The 23,975-nt window shown below is 39.8% G+C and overlaps 1 protein-coding gene across 2 annotated transcripts in view; it reads right to left on the bottom strand.

Moving 5' to 3' along the window:
* Positions 1-12,737: 12,737 nt before the first annotated feature.
* LOC111237083 (hepatic leukemia factor-like) overlaps positions 12,738-23,975 on the bottom strand; it is a 14,953-nt gene continuing 3,715 nt past the window's right edge. Inside the window, exons 3-4 of one of the 2 annotated variants that reach the window (XM_022766046.1) lie at positions 15,233-15,447; positions 12,738-13,326 (exon numbers count right to left, since the gene is read on the bottom strand). In XM_022766046.1, coding sequence (XP_022621767.1) covers positions 13,108-13,326; positions 15,233-15,447 — 434 coding nt within the window. In that variant the 3' untranslated portion in view covers positions 12,738-13,107. The remainder of the gene's footprint in view (positions 13,327-15,232; positions 15,448-23,975) is intronic. The other variant, XM_022766047.1, reaches the window with a different exon arrangement.

Here is a 23,975-nt window from a genome sequence, read left to right as displayed (position 1 = left end):
GAAATAATGAATGGATGGACGGGTGCATGCTCGTCACTCATCCCTTTGACGTATGCTGGACAGTGGGACTAACCCTTTGATGGCCTCTGATCGAGGGTAAAGGTTTACAGATGTGGTGCGCAGCAGATGTTGGTGTTAACAACAGATTTGGTGGATGGTGTTTGTTTGGAGGGAAAATCCTCCCACAGAGACACCACAGCACAGAGGACACATCATCTGTTCATCTCATACAGATATGTTTTCTAATGGTTTAATGATGTCACACTGATATTTTATATTATACTCATATTAAAACGAACAGCCATCATACAGTGTTTTCCAGTCATTGGACAAATTAAAATGTTGGCCTGATGATGACGCTAGATTAAAAGTGAGGATCACTGGAGTTACAGTTCATCCTCAGGGGAACATGAACCACATTTCATCACAATCCATCCAGTAGTTGTTGAGATGTTTCAGTAAGATATTAAGGGCCACACAATCTTATAAATGTGTTATTTGAATAATATAACATATGTGGACATTTGTGGACCTAACCTTAAGGTTTGGCAGCTTTTCTGGAGCTTTGTACCCCAGAACATGATCTTCATCAGGAGCTGGAGTCCTGTTTTCATGGACCTGTAGATAATCAAATTTATAATTTATGGTCTTCCGATGCACTCTGGCTTAAAATTTGAGTTTCAAAGTTCATCCTTTATCTAATAACAGCAGTTAAAAGAGCTATATGTAAGTTTCGCTATTGTTACATAGCACACATTAGCATTAACAGCTATTTACTTACCAGCCTAGAGGACACATTGTGAGTTCAGCTTCAAACTTCATTCTTGTTCCAGAGGTGGACAGAAACACTCTTGTTTTACTTCTTTTTCTTCTACTGAAATTAGCATGCTAATCAGCTAGCTCCAGCACAGTCAGACTGTCTCGTCACTTTCCAATACTGAGTCACTGTATCGTCCAGTCTGCCCTGAAGAAATAGCTGCTCAGAGGACGTATTATATTCTGTTGTGTTGTAAATGCAACAATCGCTGAAGCTCTTGGTAAGACATTAACAGCTGCTGACGCTAACATTAGCTATGTAGCAATAGCAAACACCAAAAGACACCAAAAGTTAGCCAATTCTCCCTTGGCCTTTAGCCAAACTTTGCACCAAATGTAATTTCACTCTGTGCTTCTTTAGGAGATTATTTTCAAGCAGTCTTAATCACCATGTTTTTTCCATGTTTTCCCAGGGTGTCGACCACACCTAGTGGAAAGAAAAATCCTAAAAAACCCCTTGAATTACCACTACCAGCCTCCATCCACCTGCAGCACGAAGCCTGTCTTCGTGACCACATCCCGCCACAGGATGCCGAAGACTCAGTAATGTTCAACAGGCCGGATTCACGAAGAGACAGTTCTCCTCTAGGACACTGGAGATGCTGGACTTTGACTCTGGTCTCCTGCAGAAACAGCAGAGTTACAGCGAAGGAGTTTTACGATCGAAGCTGAGAGATAACTGGGACTGAGGTGGTGACAGGTCCAGTCCCACCACTGTGAATAAACTACACAATGAAGGACGATGTTCCCCAGTTAAAAATCACTTTGCAGAAACTGCCTGCAATTAAGAAACATTTGTTTAGGACAAATCCAACGTTTAAAAGCAATATTTACATGAGCTGTCACTCTGCTCTTCTTCTGCTCTCAGCCTGTGTTCATTCTTGCTGCATGAGCTGCCGCAGTGACAGGAAATACTGGATTAAGATGCTAGAAGTGAAGTTGTCAAGTTAAAACTCTGATTAAAGCTGAACAGGTCGTTGGTTTTGCCACAGGAAGCTCAACAGGTAGATGATGTGGCTCATAAACAGACTGTGTTTTAAAATGCTGCAAAACAACTGAAGACCTCTAGTTTGTCACCTGTTCTCAGTCGATACCTGTTCTTCTCAGTAGAAAAAAATCAAATAAGATTTTCATTGTCACTTTCAGCAGCTTGTTGTTTGTTCCACTTGAGCTTTTCCTGCTGTGTTAAATCATGTATCTGACATTTTTAAATGTCTGTCTGATGATCCCTGTTCCTCTGTGGATGTTTGTTCCCTGTTTAAACCATGAAGCTGTTGCTCAATAACAGTCTGTCGTCATGTGAAAACCCCTTTTCATCCAGTTTATTGCCATTTTCATATGAACATCATTTTATTTCTTCTCTTTAGGGAGAGAAAAGTGTTTTTACCATATCTGTTCACTCAAAATCTCCAAATCTGCCGATCCAATGTTATTGTTACGTGGATGATAATAAATCCTCAATAAGAGGAGTTTTTAATTTCTGTATGAAGTCATTTAACTTCATGGCAGTGACAATCTGAGGGAGAGGGGATTTGTAAGGCTGATTAGGACCCCTCAACCCTCAGTGGGGCCCCTGAACAAGATGAAAATATGACCTCCTCCTTTTGGATTCTTCTGCTCTTTTTCCTGTCATGATTTCAGTTATTAAGATGCACATCCTGACTTTGTCATAGCCTTTCTCAAAGAGTGGTCCACAAGCAGGTACATTTGTTAAAATATCATGTTTCAAATGTAGTGTTTCTCAAACTGAGTTACCACAAAGCCTGGTAGGTTAGTGTATATGTGTTGTTTTCAATCTTAAATCAAAGTAAATTCAACCATTATTATTTTAATTGGTTGTTTTTACAGTGTTGTTGGATTTCACTGTAACCGACCGTATAGCAACATAGCTTCACCAGTTAAAAGTTTATTTTTTAACATCAAAAACAATCAGCGTGACATTTGAAAGTTAATGTGGATGAAGCTAACAGTTAGCCTGTCCTGGGATTATGCTAAATTTCACCAGTTATCAGCCTATTAACAATCAAACACAAATAACAGATAAGATCATGGACCGGAGGGTTAGGCGTTGAAGCTTAAGTTTTATCAGTAATATCATCACTACAACTCGTGGTGCATTTGATGACATCTGGCCAGTGTTTATGTATGACAATTTTGATGCTACATAAATAGCACTACAAGCATAGGGGTTGTCAATACGCTCACCACAGTAATACTGAAACAGCCCTGTGGGTTTTGGGGATTTTTGGGGGGGTTAGGTATAGTTTTATTTTAACGCTTAAGTCCTTGGTCTGAAAGCATTTGAGAAAAACTGATCTACAGTGTTGTCATCTGGGAGTAAGGCCTGGATTGCCTAACTCAGAAACTGGGAAACTGCTTCAGTACTCCAGGGGCCCCAAAATCCTCAGGTTCACATTGTGCCAGTTGTGGTAGTTTAATCTTAAAAAGCCCTTTAATACTTAATTTGAACCTATTTCCAGGTAAGTTTGTGATCATCACATGATCTGACACCAGATACTGAAACAGGCTAATTCTTCTACTGAATGTTGGATTTGTGTTATGATAAAATGAGGGGGTGTCTCTTAAAGCAACAGTAACCTATCAGGTTTTATGTATTTTTTTAATGTAAGAGCAATGCTGTTCGGAACTGGCTCATTTCTTTTCTTTGACTGATTCTAAATGTCAAAACTGAAGGTAATTGATGTACATGCAATTGATGCACATGTTTTTTGGGAGTACTGGAGGTTGGATGTTGGATGTTGGACATTGGAGGTTGCAGTTTGGATATTGGAGGTTGGATGTTGGAGGTTTGATGTTGGATGTTGAATGTTGGTGGTTGGATCTTGGAGGTGGGATGTTGGATGTTGGAGGTGGGATATTGGATGTTGAATGTTGAATGTTGGATGTTGGGGGTTGGAAGTTGGAGGTTGAAGGTTGGATGTTGGAGGTTGGAGATTGGATGTTGGGGGTTGGATGTTGGAGGCTGGATGTTGGATGTTGGTGGTGTGGGGGAGTTGACTCTTACTTGACTTCACTCTGTTCACTGATGCTTGTGTAAAACTGTTGAGAAAACACTTCAGCAGAGATGTGATGGAAAAAAAGGCAAATGGCAAACTGTCTTAATCTCTCTTCCTTCCTAGAACAACAAAATCCTCCATGACCAAAAAAAGCCTCTCCACCTCCCACGTCAGGCTGTCCCCTCCCCTCATTGGCTCTGGCACCGTGTGACAGATGATCCAGGCCTGAGTCTTTAGAGGACTCGTGCCACAGGGGCCCTCACTGAGACAAATCCCCTTACATAAAAAAACAGCACTCAGCCAGCTGAGCAACACACCAGTGGCTGCATCCCATCCATAATATGAAGTGCACAGTTATCCACACCCTCCCTCCATATTTCCTATTTGTGGATTATACAGTGACCACCAAGAGTATTAGGCAAATGTATTATGTATTTGTTGTGCTGTTTTTTTGACTGTGGGGGAGTTACATAAGCCTCAGGTTGTCACCAGGCTGAGATGTGGTTGTGTTCAGGCCTGATGCCGTCATGAGGCTCAGAGAGCGGGCTCACCACCACAGCACGCCAACGAACCCGTCCTCCGACCGCTGAACGTCAGGGCGTCCACCACGGTGCTGTGAGGTGCTTTGTAATGGCACCTGAGTCTTCCTTCAACTTACTGTCTTAAGACAATTAAAGAAGTTTAAAATATAAAATACAAAAACACAGTAAGTCTACTGACGGCTCCTGACACCAGTCTGAGTCCTACAAAAGCTTGTCTTCTTTTCAGTCACTAAGACCTGAACGTTTAACTCCACTTTAAACACCACACAAATAAAACTACTGTTGTTCATAAAGTGTAAGTGTAAAATATGACCTTATTGTTGTGATGATATACAGTGTATAAGACAAAATCTAATTGCACCTCCACCTGAGTCTAGATGTTTTATGCTCAGGCATCTCTGGTGCAAAACACATTTAAAATTTTCTTTAAGCTCCATAGTTTCCTCTTTGCCAGTGTTTCATTTGAAGTGTTGATCCATAAGAAGATATATTTGTGGTTTTCAGAACCAAAAAACATCTCAGTGTAGTTTTACATCTCCTCTCTCAGGCTTCTCTTTGGAGCTCTAGTAACAACAGGTGGGTGAGCCAATCGGAAGAGAGGAGGCTCTGAGCCTGTCTTCTGATTGGCTGACTGTTTTCTGAGTGATCCAATAAAAATCTTTTTTTTTTCAGGTCAATCAATTTCAGGTAAACACTCAGAAAAATCAAATTCTACCAAGGTTGGATAGTGGGTCTGGGTGGGCGGGGCTTGGTGACTGCTTTGTTGTGACATCACAAAGTTCGAGAATTCCTGACAGCTGGTTTTAAGGCTCAGTTTCTGAATACAGGCTGTCTGCATTTCTCTGTGGACTGAGAGCTTTGAAACTTTCATAGTATTAATGAAGAACCTAGACCTGCTTTACAATCAAACAACACATGGACATCTACCTTTATACTATATGGACCTTTAAATAAAACACTGTCTCACTCATTTCAGTGATATAAAATGTGTGTAGATTTTTTGTGGAAAAAAGAGAAGGAAAAGGAAAATGTGAGAGGATGACGGAAAGACACAAAAATACAAATGAAAGACAGTTCCAGTTGAAGTGACTTGTAGCCATTGTGGTAAAATAACTGTGAACAAACCCTGAGTCTGTTCAGGTTTGACAAAATAATCTTAACTATATGAACCACTTTCTGGACCCTTCAACCATGATCTTCATCAGAAATTCCTTCCTCTGACGGAGGTCATCAGAGCCAGATGAAGATACCAGATGATTCTGCAGCTTAATTTACATCTGACATTAGTTGTCTGTCACAGAAACTTCATCATTCTCTCACATAAAACTCTAATGATATTTACAGAGAATCCTATAAATGTTATGTAGAAAAAAAGCTAATAATCAATTGTAAGTGCGTGTGTAAGTGGATTTTGATTTAAGATTATTTTGTCAAAAATATGAATCTGGATTCAAAGCATTGTTGTCAAGGTTCAAATGGCTTCTGACACATGTTGAGGGTGGGAAACAGGACACTGTTGCTCCTGATGCACTGATGTATGTTGACCGATTAACTGTAGAAATCACGTCCACACTAACATCCTGGTCAACTGATATAAGAGCTTCTGTACAAAACGATACAAAACCATCTAGGGTTGAATTAACAGGAACTGACCTACATTATAACTTATGTTTCACTAATTATCTTTAAATAAATGTCTAATAAAACATGTTTCAAACCAAGTCTTTTATTTCTCACAGTGAAAATGAGGCTGCTTTTATTTTTAAACTGTCTCAACACTTTGATTGTTTTTTTTTCTTTAATCCGTCACTGTGTAAAAAGACTAATGTGACCAGAATTTTTATTTATCCTCTGTAAATATATGAATAAAACCTGGAAGCTGAACTCTGGTGTTTATTATTACAACATGTTAAATCTACTCTTTTTAATGTAATTTGTAAGCCCAAATGAAAAAGCTTATAACAGAAGAACTGTGAGACAAAACTGCATGTATGGGACATAATGTGAAAGGTAGGTCTTCTAGTTTATGAAATTGACAATTGTTTGGCAAGAGACTAGAACACAAACTAAACTACATCAGTTCATACATGGCTCAGAAAAGTAATATTTAATATTTGATATACTTTAACGAAGACCTATGAAAACCACCAGACCCCTTCTACATCATGTTAAAACATGTGTGAAGTTTCAGACCTCAAGGCCTAATATTATGGGGGATATGCACTTTTTAGTGAGTGGTGTCATGGTGTCCTCAAGCCTCTAAAAGGTATCCAAATGTGCTTTTACTCTTTAAACTGAAACATTGGAAAACATACGGAAGCATTTTGATGCCAAAAAAAACCTTTTAATAGAAGAAGTAAAGGATTAAAGTCCAAGTAATTCTGCAAGCTAGCACAGAACTAGCTACAATGCTTACTAGAGGTTTGTTTGGTCATAAATAAACCGCTTTAAAGTTCAGAGTTCAGGTTTTAATTTGTCCTAAAATAAAAAGTGAAATCTTTCTGATCTAAAGTGAAAAACTGTTTTTCTGCATGAGCTAAAAACCTCTGGGGAGGGAACTCATGCATTATGTTTATGGTCTTTATGGTTTTCCCACCTGCCTCTCAGATTTTGAGCCGGCTCTAAAAACTCTGCTGGGGATTATCAGAACATCCTGGTCTACTCCCTGTTAATTTTGAGAAAATGGAGTTACATAATGACAATAACAACTGAGTGGGGTGTTAAAATATGAGACTAACACTGGGATTAAATGAGGACTGTGGACCGTCAGAGGTTTGAAGAGGAACATGATGTTGGATGTTTTATTCATACACTTCACATCTTCAGACAATGAAAAGAGAGGCTGGAGCATCTGTCTGAACTGAGCAGGATATTTTTAGTCGTACACAATGGGACGGACTCACAAAAGCTGATTATCATTTTATTTGTGGAGCATCACGACTGATTGGACCGAGCTGGACTGAGTCTGTCAGTCTGTCTTAGTGGCTTCTGCTCTCAGATGAATTATACATTTAAATAAAGGTTATTTGAATCCACAGCAGTGACAAAACTGTAGCAGTATGCATTATGTTTCAGGGTCTGAGGCCCTACCCTGATAAACAAACCAATATTTATAATTTTTTTCTGTTTTAGTCAGGGTGCATTGATACATCTTTAAGTTTGGGTTTCATTCATTCATTTATTATCAATGTGTGAATCAAGCCCTGGTCATGTTTGAACTGAGCGACCAAATCTCATTAAATTTCTTATTATGAATAGATTTACAAACAGCATCAGTGCAGTGTTTATGATATGGCAGGGGGAGGAATGGGATAAGGACAGAGGCCACATGAAGCTTCAGGAAGACCTCTGGTGGAGAGAGGAGAAAAACATGAACACATCTCCCTGTCTACACACGAGGAATTCACTGACATGGAAACACAACTTTAGCAAATACAAACTCAATCATGAAAATAACATTTCAGTGTTTTATTTTTATTTCCACAGCAGTGATGGACTTCTCCCTTCCTCTTTTAAACATGTAAATTACTTCACATTGTCATGTCGTCCTGCTGCTGCTTCCATATTTGGTGTGGAGGTGCTGCCCCCCGGTGGTTATTAGTGGACCTACTTTTAGTCAAACCACACTGAACCATCACCCTGGATGATGGAAATCATCACTGACTTAAGGTGTTTTGTGTTGTTCAAACATTTTTTACTTGTGTGATTATGTATTTCCATATTTAGAGATCAAAAAATCTATCTATCTGTATTTACCAGTTTTTTATTTACCAGACGTCCATGTGTTGTATGATTATAAAGCAGGTCTAGGTTCTATACACAGTCCACAGAGAAATGCACACAGCCTGTATTCAGAAACTGAGCCTTAAAACCAGCTGTCAGGACTTCTGGAACCTTGTGATGTCACAACCCCCCTCAGCCATACCCAAGCCCTGCCCACCTGGACCCACCATCCAACCTTGCAGGATTTGGTTTTTCTGAGTGTTTACCTGAAATCTGCTGTATTTTTATTGGCTCACTCAGAAAACAGTGAGCCAATCAGAAGAGTGGGAGAAGAAGAGCCTCCTCTCTTCTGATTGGCTCACCGACCTGTTGTTTATAGCGCTCCAGAGAGAAGCCTGAGAGAGGAAAAACTACACTTAGATGGTTTTTGGTTCTTTAAACCACAAGTATATCTTCGCATGGATCAACACTTCAAATAAAACACAGAAGAAGAGGAAAATATGGCGCTTTAAATAAATTAATCTACACATTATTAAATCCTGCAGCATTTTATTTACCTGCCATTTGCTGCTTCAGACATGAAAAACAAAGACAGACCGAGACAAACTGGATTTTAACTTTTATTTATTAGTTATTATTTTGATCATGAGAAACATAATCAAGGACAAACATAGGAAAAATATATTTGAACAGAGTCAAACGTCACAGAGCTGCAGAGGCTCTGAAGGAGCAGAGAGAACCAAACACCAGGAGAGAATCATACCAAACAGAAAGAAGAAAAATAAGTGCTTCAGGTTGGGCGGATACATTCGGGCTGAACAGAGCCATGAAACTGTACATACATTAGCATCTACATGGAGGTGAGCAGAGCACCTGAATCAGCTGATGTGGCACCTGCACAGGTGTTCCGGGGGCTCTGAAAATTGGGGGTGGGGGTGAGGGGGTTTGAGGTATTTCAACTACGAAGGGAGGAAAGGATCGGACACAAGACGAACCTCAGAGGATTTTAATGCCCATGCATCGCCCAGACAGGTTGGGCACATGTTGGTAATAATTCTGAATATAATATATATGTTTAATCTACTGTTTATATTAATGTAACCCTTTCCAAAATACACAGGAAATATCTATGTAGGAAAACAGACTGTACAAAAAACAAGAAGAATAGCTCTGTATAAACATTAAAACCTTTAATATATCAATATATCCTTTATATACTGTTTTCTTTTGGTCTGTAGTAAAGAGTACTAAAGTGGTTCCACAGTTTAAGACAACACCACTCACTCAAATATACATTCATGTCTCATTCGGCCACTGGGGGGCGTACTCATTGCTGAGCGACACGACAGAAAGAAAAATAAAAAAAATAAAAATAAAAATAAAGTTCATGCCAAAGCCATAAAGAACCATCTATTGCACTGATTGTTTGGTTTCCATAGAGAATAAAACAAACCGGTGAATATTTCAACTCTCTGTGAATAGTCTGTACCACCATCTGAGCTTATATAAAAACTTTTTTAAAAACATTCACAACAGAAAGACGACTAGTTTTTTTCTCTCATGTAAAAAGACGTTAAAGGAAAAAACAGTCGACTTCACACTGAGTGGCTTCCATTCATTTGTTAAAAAAAAACAAAAAACAGATAGAGGTTTTGGAGAGAAAACAAAACTAAATCAGCTGCTTCTGTATTTCTGTTGATGTAACACTGTTGTAATGCTGCCATGTGGGCGACATGAGGATGTATATGACATAAGCTGTGATGCTGCCCGACACCTGCTCATCACGGTAGAGATCCCTGCACATCACAGCCGTCCTCCTACATTCATCAGGCCACAAACTAATTAAATAGACTCGATAGTGTGACATGAAGCTGTAATGTGCTGATCAGTTTACTGAGGATTACTTCCTACTTATTTTAAAATTATTCTCCTATGCGTGCAAGATTATTCTCCTGTTATCTTGTTTACGCGAGAAAGTATCTGGAGCACACACGTTATTATCTTGTACTTGTATTGTGAAGTTTACACAAGTTACTCTCTTGTAAAAACAATACTGACATTGTCCTGTTTGCACAAATTACTGTCGTGTCCGCACAAGATCTTGTTGATGTGACATGTGTTGCAAGCACAAGTTTACGTGCAATATTATAACTATGGTGGCCCTAAGAGCTCAATGCACTGCAACTTAAGCAGACAAAACACAAACAACTTCAGAAAACATCTTCATCAATGTGCTGCAAATATTCAAAAAAAAAAAAAAAGTACACGCAGCACAACCGAAGTGTTTCCATGGGACACAGAACAGTGACGGACACGGCTCAGGCGCACTTGTTCATTACTTCCAAACTTTTGAAATTGCTAAGACGGCTAGTCGGCTCCCCGTTAGCGGTGTTAGAAAATTGGCTTAAGTTGAGTTTGTTTGGATGATTATTACATCAATATCACATGATTCAGACATTATTGCAAAAATGTGCCGTTAGCTTAGCCGTCACTTTTTAGTGTCTCCTAGAAACACCTCTGTTTTGTTGTTAGTATTGGCAGCTTATATGTTGTCAAACCGATGAAGATTTTTCTGAAGTTTTTTGTGTTTTCTTAAGCTGCAGTGCATTGAGCTCCAAGGCCAGCATACATAACCATGTTTGCATGAAATATTATGCATGCAGAAGGTGTTACCTTGCTCACACAAGATAATAAGAAAGTATCAGCTCATCTAAGTTTTGGGAAATTCAGAATTTAGTCTGAAATGAATCCTGCATTTAATTTGTCTCAAATTAAATTTGATTTCACCAGCTACAATTCACTGTCATACGGTAAAACCAGCCGTGTCTTATGAAAAGCAAATCTGTGAAGAAAAATGTAATTTCCAGACATCGCCAGGACTTTAACATGCACGGTGGCCAGATTCAAAACAGCTCATCTCAAAACACAAAGAGATAAACGTCATATAAACAGGTGGATACAAGAGATGTGGAGGGTGTTCAGTCAATAAGCAAACACCAGAGGATACAGTAAACTAATAGCTCAGTAGATAACTGCATGTTTCAGGTAATTCTTTCAAATGTGGCTACAAGTACTAAACTTGACACAAATCCTCCTCGGGTATTACACTGAGGTAACTGAAGTCATTTAATCATTTGCCTTTGAAATGGGTGTAAATCAGTTGACAATTGACAGGGTTTGTTTGCTTAAGTGTGAGCTTGCTGGCTAACTAGCATAGTGCACTAGCGAGCTAGCATATCAAGCTAGGGCGTTAATGTTACTACTAAACTACAAATGCTGACTTAAGGCTTGAATAAAACGAGTAGACAGTCGACTCCTACTGAACTTTTGGTTCATCATACATAGTAAATGGTTTGTGGAGAATTTTTCCTATCATATATTAGAAATTGTACAAATAAAGCTCTTAAGATAAAGAAATTTAAGATCAACATCCTCGGTCACACACATGGGATTAAATTGCAAAATCATTTAAATCTGTGGGTAAAATACACGTTTCATGTGCCGCAAATGGCGGCCATCTTGGAATATGCTGAAGTGGCTAATTGGATTTGTGAAATAAATGGTGCCAGAGGGATAAACATACCAATTGTGTTGCTTGTATTCACATTTGAAAGATCATTAGTTATGTGCTGCACTATAAAGTGTCAGTTCACTGTGTCTGAATCCACCTGAGCTGCAGGTCAGTTTTGGTGTGTGTGTGTGCCCCTTGGCCATCAGCGGGCCCCAAAAATAAAGTGAAAGTATTGGCGCTCTTTGGGTTCCTCTCTTTACTTTAAATATTTAAAGACACACTCCCTGATGCCGTTTAGGGGATTATAAAAAAAATTAATTTGTCTTTGCTATAAATTTTTCTTGGCATTTTTAGGGCAAAATCAGTGAGTGCATCTTAAAGTTATGATATCATATATTTCCGTGTATTTGTTTATATTTGCACTCTTCGAATATCCATAAAAATACTGCTGAGGGTCCCAGAAAGGCGGAAACCGTCCTGATAGAAAAAATAAAATAAAACAAGGGAACAGATGCTGACTGACCAATAGGAGACGAGCAGGAATTGGTACACATTCATATACAGAGTCGTCAGGAGCAGAACGAAGGCAGGTATATACATGTGAACAGGTGCATTGTTGAGGCATACCTGCCATGGGCGGAGTCTCTGAAGGGTAGGCAGAGAGCCAGGCATCATACATGTAAAGTGCCGTCACTTGGAAAGGACGGTTCAAAGGTCAGACGTCAGGTGGGTTGATGGGTGCAGTCATAGTCTCTGAAGGGGGGGGGGGTGGTCCATGGAGCACACTCCACAGTGGCCACAGAGGACGTGTGGTGTGTGTGTGTAGTGAGTCAGAATGATGGGCCTAATAGGCAGCAGGCAACTGCTGCCACTCAGGAGCAATTCACCATGTCTTTAAGCGGCTGCTGGGTGACTGTTGCCATGGAAACAGATGACAAATGTTCGGAGGGAACTCAGGAATATTATAAAGATGTGGAAGGTTTCTTTGCCAGGAACACACACACACACACTGCAGTTTATTTTGACTCAGGCTCACACACTCACTAGTAGATTAAATTGCCGCTGAAAATAGTCCCCAACAAATGTACTATTTCCTCCTTGTTCGATAAAAATTGCAGCCTCTTTTTTTTTTATATTTAAATGTATTTTTGAGGCGTTTTTAAAGATTCACATTCAGTAGGAACCAATGAGTTCAGAGCCACAAACGGAGTAGGGAAGATGTTGAGAGACGGACTAACACACTGTTGGTTTTCATGTGTTTGATTTGTTGGATTGTGCATTTAAAAATATTTAATTATCTCATTTGTCCATGGTCAAAGTCAGATGATGAAAAGTTGAAATATATTTTGAGTGTTTTTTTTCAACCCTTGACTGTGTTTGTGGAGATGAGGTGAAAGGTCAGGAGAAGGCAGGGTCATCATTCTGAGAGTGTGTGTGTGTGTGTGTGTGTGTGTGTGTGTGTACATGTATATATATATATGTTTTTCTGTGTGTGCCCTCACAGCGGCCCGTGCTGTGCCTCATACTTGGCCAGCATGTTCTTTGTGCGTCCGAGCTCTTTCCTCAGGTCGGCCACCTCCTGCCTCAGTGCCGAGTTCTCCTTCTCCAGGAAGCCGGCTCGGATGGCGATCTGGTTCTCTTTGAGCCTCCTCGCGTCCCGGGAACGTTTGGCTGCCAAGTTGTTCTTCCTGCGCCTGGCCCAGTATTTGTCGTCCTGCTCGAAGGACACAAAGGAGAGAGAAACGAGACGTGAAACAAGGGGATTACATTATAAGAAACACAAACCCAGAATAAAATACCAGAGACAGAGAATCAAAATCATCTGAGACCTTTTTGTACTTTTAGCTTCAGTTAATATTCTCCTAAAAGTATCAATCAAAGATAAGGCAGGATTGCATGGAGAACTGCAAGTGTCATGGATATAGTAATAAAGCATTTGATTAATTAATAACAAATAATAATAATAATACATTTTGTTTATAGGTGCCTTTTAAGGACATCTTACAACACACAGTAAAAGAAAGAAAATAGCAACAGTATAAAAACAAAGCATAAAATACTAAATAAATTAGAATAAATATAATTACATAATAAAAATATATTTACATACAAGTTAATTTATGACTATAAATAATTCAATTACAAAGTAATGCATCATTGGATTTGATTATTAATCGTCAATAAATAGTTCAAATTAAAAAAGGGTTTACAATAATAACATAACAGTCATAATTTAAAAAGACTAATGAATTCAAATAAAATTAATTTTAATAATCTATTTGAAAATTTAAAATGATAAATTAAATAATTGTGTTGACAGATTTTAATCAGGCATTTAAAACGAAATTTCCCATTTACATTATTTCATTAGTTATTAATTAATGAAATCCTTTATTACTATTTCCATGACACTTGTGGTCTTCCACAGATGGGGTTTTTTTATAGTTAAGATCAAAACAACATTATCAATTATAAATTTTAAGTAGATTCATTGCATTAATAAATGCGGCAGTTTACATAGAATTTCATTTTTCTTTTTATTTATTTATTTATTTTTCTAATTTCTGTTTTATTAAACTACCATTTGTTAAACTAGTCGTCATTATGAAACGTATGATAACCAGACTGATGGATATAAATGCAGGAAAAAGTATTCATTTAATTTTTTTTTTTTTTTTTTTATGAATATAGTTGAAATAACGAGTGTTTCTGCTTCCTGGTGGTCAAACATCACACCTGTCCAACGTGTCGTGTCCATGTGTGATCAGAGCCTCAGCTGCTTCACAATCAGCTGTCAGCCGTTCATCACTGGAGCGCCGCCACACGCAGATCCACTTTTTATTTCAACAAATTAAAACCTAAATCCTCTCAGCAGTGCTCCCTCCTTCAGTCCGCTATAAGCCTCTTAACCAGGAGGACTTGCCCACCCCCCTGGAGCTGGACGTAGCCAATAGGAGCGCAGAGGCTCCTCTCGGACAGATGAACAAAAAGTCAGTGAATCCACCTCTCCACCTCTCCACCTGCTCGCTGTGCTGGTTTAAGCCAAGTCAACTGTAGAGGAGAGATGGTCATATTCAAAACCCAACACCAGAGGAGGAGCTCTGTGCTGTGATAGTGTAATACTGTAATACCGTAGTACTGTATATACTACTGTACTACTGTAGTACAGTCCCCTCCCCTGGCAACCAGTTAGTGAGAAATTTGCTGCTGCTTTAAAACATTAAACATAAGATAAAAATTCCTTCTTCATCTCCTTTTTTTCTTTCAAATGATCTGATATGATGATGACTTTACTCTTCTTGACATTTCATACTTCTACACTGGAGTACATACAGCACATGACTGCTTCCTTCGACTTGGACTTTGGACTTTGTGGTGAGATTGTTGTCTCATAATCAGATTATTAGTATTACAAAAAAAACACAGGCCCCTGGCTTCCACAGGTTTGACTGTTTTTTGAGTTTTGACAGTTTTTTTGCTGCAACAGAATTTTTTTTCCCCGAGATACATTTTGTATTTTTGACAATAAGCCGAGATTTATTGGAAAAATACAGACAGGAAATCGGCCTGTGTTGCATTAGAAGCTGATATCAAGCTCTTCGCCAGAACCAGCTCCAAATTACCTTCAGGTCCTCTGGGATGAAGACCTTGCGAGCTTTCTTGATCATCGGCTGCGGTTTCAGCTCCTCAGCCGAGAACTTGCGTTTGCGCGGGTCGAAGATCTCCTGACCTGGGACGCTGGACAGTGCCAGGTCCGCTGGGTCGGGCTCGTACCCGACAGGGACCTGGATGGAGTCTGGGTCGATGGGGCTGGGAGTGTTTCTGGAGTTTGGGAGACCTGGAGGAAAACAGAGACAGTCAGAGGGTAAGTCGAGTCAGAAACTTTTATCTTATTTTATCTTGTTTTCTTCTCCTTCTTTCTTTCCTTCCTTTCTTCCTTCCTTGTTATCAAAGACCATTGTAAAGCCTTTTTTTTTTTTGTGTGTTTCTTGTGTTGTTCACTATGATCTTCCTTTGAGTCCTAATTAGGGAAGCTTTCAGGCAGCTAAAACATCCCAACTAAAAGCAGCATGTTCTGTATCATTCCCTGTATCATTAGCAGAAAAGACTTTTATTAAAAATGATATAATTATGAAGGAACATGCAGTAAATTGTTTTTTAGTAAGTTCGTCACATTCTGAAGGAATTTATCTGTATTCATATTTTAAAGATGTGGTACGATAAAATTGATCCTTAACCTTCAGATATTGATCAGAGAACAAACTCTGAGGCTGCAGTGTCATGGTGCGGCCACCAGGTGGTGACAGACCTGAAGTTAAACCAGCTGTGTGTGTGTGTGTGTGTGTGAGTGATCAGGTTCAAGTGACAAACGGGAACATTTTTACTATTTAACTATGAAGCTGTGACTCTGTTTCCTGTCTGAGGATTCAGCTCTGACCTGCTGAAGGACTCTGTGACCAGAGGATCAGAGATGGAAACATGGGAAGACTAATGAAAGCACAGTTTCCTGCTCTTCTTGTATAAAGCCACTGCATCATTTAAAAAAAAAAAAAGGTTCTTGACAAAAATCTGGATATTTTACATTCAGTTTTCAGATGATCTCTAACTTAAAGGTTCATATAGTATAAAGGTAGATGTCCATGTGTTGTTTGATCATAAAGCAGGTCTAGGTATTAATACTGTGAAAGTCAAAGCGCCTTTATTCAGAAACTGAGCCTTAAAAACCAGCTGTCAGGACTTCTGGAACCTTGTGATGTCACAACGAAGCAGTCACAGCTCTCAGCCATGCAAATGAAAAGTTCAACATTTTGATCAACATGTTTTTTTTTTTTTTTTTTTTGTTTGAGCAGGTCCTGCTTGTCCCACAGTGATTTACAGGGGACAGAGGTTTAAAAGGTGATGTCAGTGAACTACACACCAGCTGCTCTGTGAGGCTTCATTATAAAACCAGTGGGTTCACAATGTGACGGACTTGAACGCAGCACTGGTGTCTGAAACGGAGGAGCAGGTGGGAGCTGAACAGCAGCACACGATGAGCCTCACTGCTTCAAACGTGACATCCTGAGAGACATCCTGACACGTGCGTGTGTGTGTGTGTGTGTGTGTGTGTGTAACATGAGCACATTTACTCTGTGAGCTGCTGGGTCGTAGTTCCTGATGTTTTCAGACTGTCCTCCTGTGAAAAGGTCGTCTGTGCATCTACTGAAGCCGAGAAAGGCCATACTTGCAAATATTTTTTTGTGACACTACAGAGGGAAGTTATTGAATATTAAGTAATATATCTGTTTTCAGTATTGCACTTTGTAGATGGTCCCTGAGCACTCAACTCACAGCCGGCTGCTCATAGAGATTAATTATATTCCCCCAGCTCATTTTGATGAAAACTAGGTTGTGTCTAACTTAACACAGTAGGAAAGAGGGGTTGTTTCTGTTATTACAACGTTTCAGTTATTGGACCAGGAGTTTGAATCTGTGAACATCTTTCCAACTATAATCATCCCGTTATCTCGAAATAACAAATAATCGTTTTCTCTTGATAATATCTCTATCTCTATATCTCAAGCTTTCTTATTTTGAGATAGCAGGATAAAAAAAATATTTGCAAGAGTGGCCTTTCTCAGCTTCTGTGGCGCAGAAGCTTATTATGAGGTAGGTTTTATTGTCAGGTGACCTCCAGCAGCAGGTTGGATGACTTGTTTTTTTCATGCCTCTAAAATCTCCTTTAAAGCAGGGTGTGTGTTACTGTTTCATGGTGATGTTTTTATCAGATCCTCTTTTTTTCTGCGACGGAAGCCCTGAGAGTCAGGTGAAAAAAAATTTGTACATCTCAGAACTTGGACTGTCACAGGACTCTCTTCAGAGAGATTCTAGTGAGTAAAGGAAATAGGGATCAGCTCAAGATCATACTGCACATCAGGAGCTAAAAGAAAGAAAATAAAAACCTGAGTAAGAAAAAAAAAAAAATTTCCAACACCAGCGAGAGGAGATCCTGATTTAAAAAGTCACTTTAGAGGCTTCAAATCTTCATGTTTCAGCAAAGTATAAACAGCAGTTTTTACAGCTCAGAGGTGGTTTTCACTCGGACAGGAAGAGGAAACAGTTCAGGTTCTGCAGACACTCCACCTACGGAGCAGGATGTGGATGTTTGTGCTTTTTGAGTCTCTCTCCCTCTCTCTCTCTCTCTCTATCTCTCCTGGTGAACCCTGGGTAACCCTGGTTGTTCCTGCCTCCTTATCTGCTGGGCCGTCACAGGGCCACATGGGAAAACAAATATGCCAGATTATGCCATAGATTACTCAGCTATATTTAGACATCAGAGCCTCTGCTGGGGGCAAATTAACTGAAGGAAATATTTACATTTACAAGTCAGTGGAAAAATGATTTCACTATCTTCACTTTATCATTATTTAGAGTTATAAATGAGTTTATGATCTGACTATAAAACTTTGTAGGGGCGTCACTGATACTTCAGGAGGTGGTGGAGACCAAAACCAGAGCTTAACAGAGAGAACACTGTGGACCTGGACTCATCAGGTGACACACCGCTCTTCATAAGCGTGTTTTCAGGTTGTTCTGCTCCACATGGACAATAATCAGTTAATTCAGCTTTAAACATCTCATCAGTCTGTGTTTTAGTGTCCTCTGATGGTTCAGGTGCTTTAAAGTCCAGACTGGGATCTGATTCAGTTCTTCATTCAGTGGGTTTCTGCTTTATAAATGAAGAAAGTTAAAGTCTCTTCACAAGTTTCTCAGAGCTCACCTTAAACTCACTCACTCTAACACCTGGATGTACCTGCAGGATTTATGATGTCAGAGCTAGTTTGGAGCCAATCAGGGTCCAGTATGACGAGGAGTAGATGGTAATACAATGTTTTAGTTGGACAATCATGTCTGTCTTTCTGTTTGAAGCAGAGTATTTTTATATGTGTGAAAACATGATCCTCAAGACCTGAACTCTACTCTGAGCCGGGAGGAGTCTCCCAGACTGACTCACACACTGCGTGTGCATGTGTGTGTGTGTGTGTGTGTGTGTGTGTGTGTGTGTGTGTGGATTATTAGTTGATTTGAGTGTAAATACAGATTTGGAAACTTGTGTGTGGATGTGAGGGTTGCCGCCCCCTGACCTACTTCTGCAGGGAACACTATGTTCTTAAAACACTGATCTCATGCAGGGGCACACACACACAAACAGACACACTCACGTACACACACACACACACACACACCAGTGAGTCGAGTCACATGGCCTACTTCTGCAGAGAACACTATGTTCTTAAAAAACTGATCTCATGCAGGGACAGGCGCACACACACACACACACACACACACACACACACACACACACACACACACACACACTGGAGTCCAGTCACATGTCTGTGCATGCTGTGAGAGGACCACTTGTTTTCTTTTCCTTATAAACATGTGGATCACGGAGTGAGTAAAAGAGTCAAAGCGGGAGCTCTTGCCTACACACGCACGTACGCACGGCACGCACGCACGCACGCACGCACGCACGCACGCACGCCTGCTGAGGCCAGGACATCTGTCGAGGTGTTGAATCTGACACTTCTCTCAATCGTGGTGTTTGGGGCAGACATGTTTTCCTCACATTAAGCGAGCATTACTACTCTGAGCTCCCCCTCCCCTCTGTGAGGTCACATCTGAGCATTTAACCAAGCACACCTGAGCTCATCTCACCTTTGCACTGGTTATTCAGCATTTCACCATGAGGTCAAAGATTTGAACCTTGAACTCTGAGTTAAGCAAGTTAAGAGTTTTTTCTCTGTGAGAAAGAACAAACAGAAGCTCTGCAGTGAGGAGGGTGACATCACATGAAGACAATGATGAAGATGTTTAAACTCTAAGGGATCGTAACGACTCACACAGGTAGAGGTGTTATCTGGCAGCAGGATATTTCAAAAGAATCAGCGGGCACGTCGCCCCGGGGCAGGATGCTAAACATTTATTGATTGGGTCACCTGACAGTCAGGGCTTTAGTGCACGATCCCTACACGTTCCTATTACAGCCACCAAGTATGTGATATCTGAGTTTCAGGACGGAAACCAAAACCTATTTCAATACATTACTTTGAGAAATATAAAAGAAGCAAAAGGTGTAAAATGTTAAATAAAAATAAAACAGGTTTATATCAGGAAAAAACTACAAATCTAAGCAGATATTCAACACAAATAGTATTGTATGATTTTTTTGTATGATTAGTGCTGATTATTGATCCCTCACATTGAGGGAAATAAATTGTTCCAACAAATCACGTTAAATTCTGTGTAACCACAGGCAGCAGTAAAAGCTTTACCTGACTAAAATAGTCCATAACTGAGAAAATCTTTGTAGCTGCATGAAGTCTATAAAATCAAGTCAGACTCAGGGTCTTTTTCGAACGGTGGCTCCGACGGCTAATGCGATTATTTTGGCAGATATTTTGGCCAATTTCAGTGTGAACTGTCACTTCTGATTCATTTTTCACTGGGAAAAAAATCGAAAAACGATGATGAAGTGATTTTTGTTGGTCTTGTACCAAACACACATGTTCCTTTACGTCTGGAGGCCAGAGCTTCTCCGTAGCACCACAACACTGATGGCGCTAACAATAAACAACAATGTGACACAGTTACCTTTTATCAAAAAAAAATTGCAGCTCCTGTGATTTGGATGTTTCACTTAGCCATATTGAGGTTTCGATTATATTTTGATTAACTGTGCAGCTCTAAATGAAATGGTGCATTTTATTGCTTATGAACCAACAGGAAGTTATGTGTATCTCTCAAATACACTTTCATTCAGGAGCAAACCTTATAAAGAATGAGTAAACATGATTACAGCTCTGACCTCACAATCAATATCAGCTCAGAATTAGACAGTTTTCAACGCACTGAGGTCAGTACCAAAACTTTTTAGATTTGCAGCCCTAACTATATTCTCTACTTATTTCTTTCTGAAGATTTCTGGCCCAAAGGTTTTCAAATTTAGTGTCAAACCTCTGGAATCCATTTTAAATTGTAGAATATAAACTGCCCCACGGACATTACCTCAGTGGTTCCAATTGTTTCATCTCAAACTCATTAAACAGATTCATCTCGTCAAATCAAAGTGTCGGTCATGTGAGTTACTTCCATCCTCAGCTGAGTGATTTTTCTAAACAAAGACCAAACCCCCCCAACGGCCTTGAATGCCTCCTGACTGACTGTTTTCTGCTCATCCAGCACTGCTAATCACTCCAGAGGACAAAGGAGCTGAGAGGCTGTCCTCCTACTGCAGCTGCAACTCTTCACACAGGAGATGAATGGCTTTCATTTTGCTTTCAGCACGAGACGACGATGGGCAGCAAAGAGGAACCTGGAGATTTGGTCGCTTCTTCTTCTGCTGAGTGTTAAATGTTCTCATAGAAGAGCATGTGATCATTTAAAGACCAAACTAACAGGTTTGGTAGTTTTATCTCCTTCAAATCATGTTAAATATATATATATATATATATATATATATATATATGTCTCTTTTCTCTCTACTGTGAACTATCTAAAAAATAACAATGCTAATTTTAAAACAGGATTGTCTTAATCATAGCAGAAACCAAACGGCTGGGAACTCTCTTCAGCTGAACAAAAACCAAGAACGCACGCTCACGCACGAAGAAAAGCTCTATTTACTACCAAAAGTCCAAAATCCGATGATATTAAATATATCTCACATAGACAAGGAAAAGTAAGATATTCACATTTTTATTTCATTATCAATTATCACAATTAGTTTCAGATGTGGATTCTGTTCATTTAAAACCCAACATTTAACAGTAAATTTTACATGAGTGTAAACTGCTCTTCTCTTCATTAAAGAGACAGAAATATGAATGTGACCTTGGTGTCCACAGACCTGGTCAAGCGGAACATCATCCATCAGGGTTGTAGCCAGGATTTTATAACCTGAAAGTCTTTTTAGTCCAGGAGTCAAGAAATCCCTTGCTTATCATGTTTAGAAATCAGCTGGAGGATTACATGACCCTCTGTAGCAGTGGTTTCAGCCTTTCTGGCTTGTGAGCCATAAAATGAAATGTAATGTGACTTAAGGTTTTGGAAATGAGCTGTGATCAGTTTGACTTGAGGATTTTTCTTTCCTGTAGTCTAACTTTAAGGATTTCAGACACAGGAAGGAGTGAAAGTGTCCAAAAAAAATAAAATAAACATTATTTTCTCGTAAAATTTTCATGTGATACGTTCATCAGACTAGTCTTTTTTCCTACAGGTACAAGATTTCAGTTGAAGAAATAAACCGTCTGTCAGCTTCCAAATAATCTCCAGAACAAGAAAGAATATTCATGATGTCAATCACATACTCACTTGTTTTCTTTGTTTTCCTCTGAAATCTGAGGTTTCGCGCACAACTTGGAATCCAAAAGGAAAATATAAACATCCAGTTAGGAATCCCTGATGATTGGTAATGAGGTGTTCCAACATGTAATCAGAAATCTATCTGCAAAAGACTTTCAGGTGTCTGAAAACACTCCTAATCAATAATACTACATGTTTGTGAACCATATTGATTCCTTTGTGAGAGATCCATCTGTCCGTGAAAAAGGTCAGAGGTTCAGCTGGAGCTGATAGAGGTCCAGAGTTTTGTCAAGGGACACCAACGTCACTGCTCATGGAACCACACGAAAAAGGTTCATCTTGTTATTGCAGTTTCTTTAAGTTAAAACAGGTACTAAATGAGGCTGATGGTCACATGTTTGCTTGTTTGTCTGAGACATTGTTGACATGTTGAAAGATTGGTCTACGCAGCCTAGGCTGGTAAAAAAACATCAAGATTAGCTTGTCAGCAGTTTTCATCCTGTGAGTTAAAGTGATATTGGGAAACAATCCTTTATAACTACATGTTGAGTTTTCTCTTTAAATGGTTTCCACTATCTACCCCTTTATACCCATAATGCCTCCTGTTTGTTTTGTCTTAGAAGAACGACCATGCGTTTCCTTTTAAAGGTGCTATATGTGATTTTGCTTTTGCTACATAGCATACGTTAGCATTAACAGCTGTTTACTTACCAGTCTAGAAGAAATGTTGCAAGTTCAGCATTAAACTTTATACCTTTCCTCATTAACAGCTGTCTCCAAAGGTGGAAAGCAATGACAATGTTTAACTCTTGTTTTGCTCCTATTTCTATCTCTTTTCTTTCTGTTAGCATGCTAACCAGCTAACACTGGCCTGTTTGGTAACTTTCTGATAGCGAGTCACTATAGCCCCCCAGTCTGCCCTGAAGATGTAGCTGCTTCGTAGGACGTATTATAACCTCTTGTTTTGTTAATGCAATGATGACTGGAGCTCTTGGCAAGCGACAATCGCCACCACCTGCTTCTGGCAAAAAAAACGTTTGGCAGCAAAGAAAACTTACAAATAGCTCAATCAGTCTCACCTGAAACATTGAAAATATTTTTGTACACTTTTGTTGTTCAAGGTACAAAACTCCCTGAGGTAGTTCTTAAATCCCTTCAGGTCACAGAGTCATCTCAGGTCAAAGAGCTGAAATGTACAAGCAAAGGTTTGAGATGAGTATTTACTCATTGAAGACAGCCTGTGTACCCTTGAGTCCTGCAAGACCTATTGAGTAAATGTTTATGGGCTTCTATGAGATATTACCCATCTATTGGCACATTTAATTGTGTATTGATAACGCTGATAAATTCTCCCAGTAGTTTGTAGTTGTGTTTTTGGGTTGTACTGACTCAGCTCTCCCTGCGTCTCCTGTCAGCTTTCACCAAGGAGCAGGAGAAGGAGAAGAACCTGGAGGAGGAGCACAACACCCCCCAGTCAGCCTTCCTGGGCCCCACGCTTTGGGACAAGACCTTGCCCTACGATGGGGAACACTTCCAGCTGGAGTACATGGACCTGGAAGAGTTCCTGTTGAGAACGGCATCCCCTCCAGCCCCTCGCAGCCACCACCCACACCACCACCACCACCATGACCAGCACCAACCACGCGTTCCGGCGCGCCAGCCGCCGATCATGCCCCCAGCCCCGTCCACGCCGGCGCCATCAGTGATGGACCTAAGCAACCAACGCCTCCACCTCCGTAAACACTAGTGTCGTCTCCCCAAACTGCTTGCACAGCAGCCCGGCAAGAGCAGGTAAACAAAAACATTTCTAACCCTCGCTCTGTCAGTTCTACTGGATTCTAATGTTTTACCACATTTACTATGAATTCCAGATACCCTACAGGACAAGTAGCCCTGTTGTAAACCATGCTGCTGTGTTTGTTGTGGGCAACTATGTTTTACACTAATTTATTATACATCATAAAAACTTGTTGGTTCATCATGGGGGCAAAAAATGATGATCTCAGTCTTGGTTTTTGT

Source organism: Seriola dumerili, unplaced genomic scaffold, assembly GCF_002260705.1.
Source record: "Seriola dumerili isolate Sdu_G_001 unplaced genomic scaffold, Sdu_1.0 BDQW01000807.1, whole genome shotgun sequence".
Lineage (NCBI taxonomy): Eukaryota > Metazoa > Chordata > Actinopteri > Carangiformes > Carangidae > Seriola > Seriola dumerili.
This window is presented reverse-complemented; position numbering and strand designations above follow the sequence as displayed.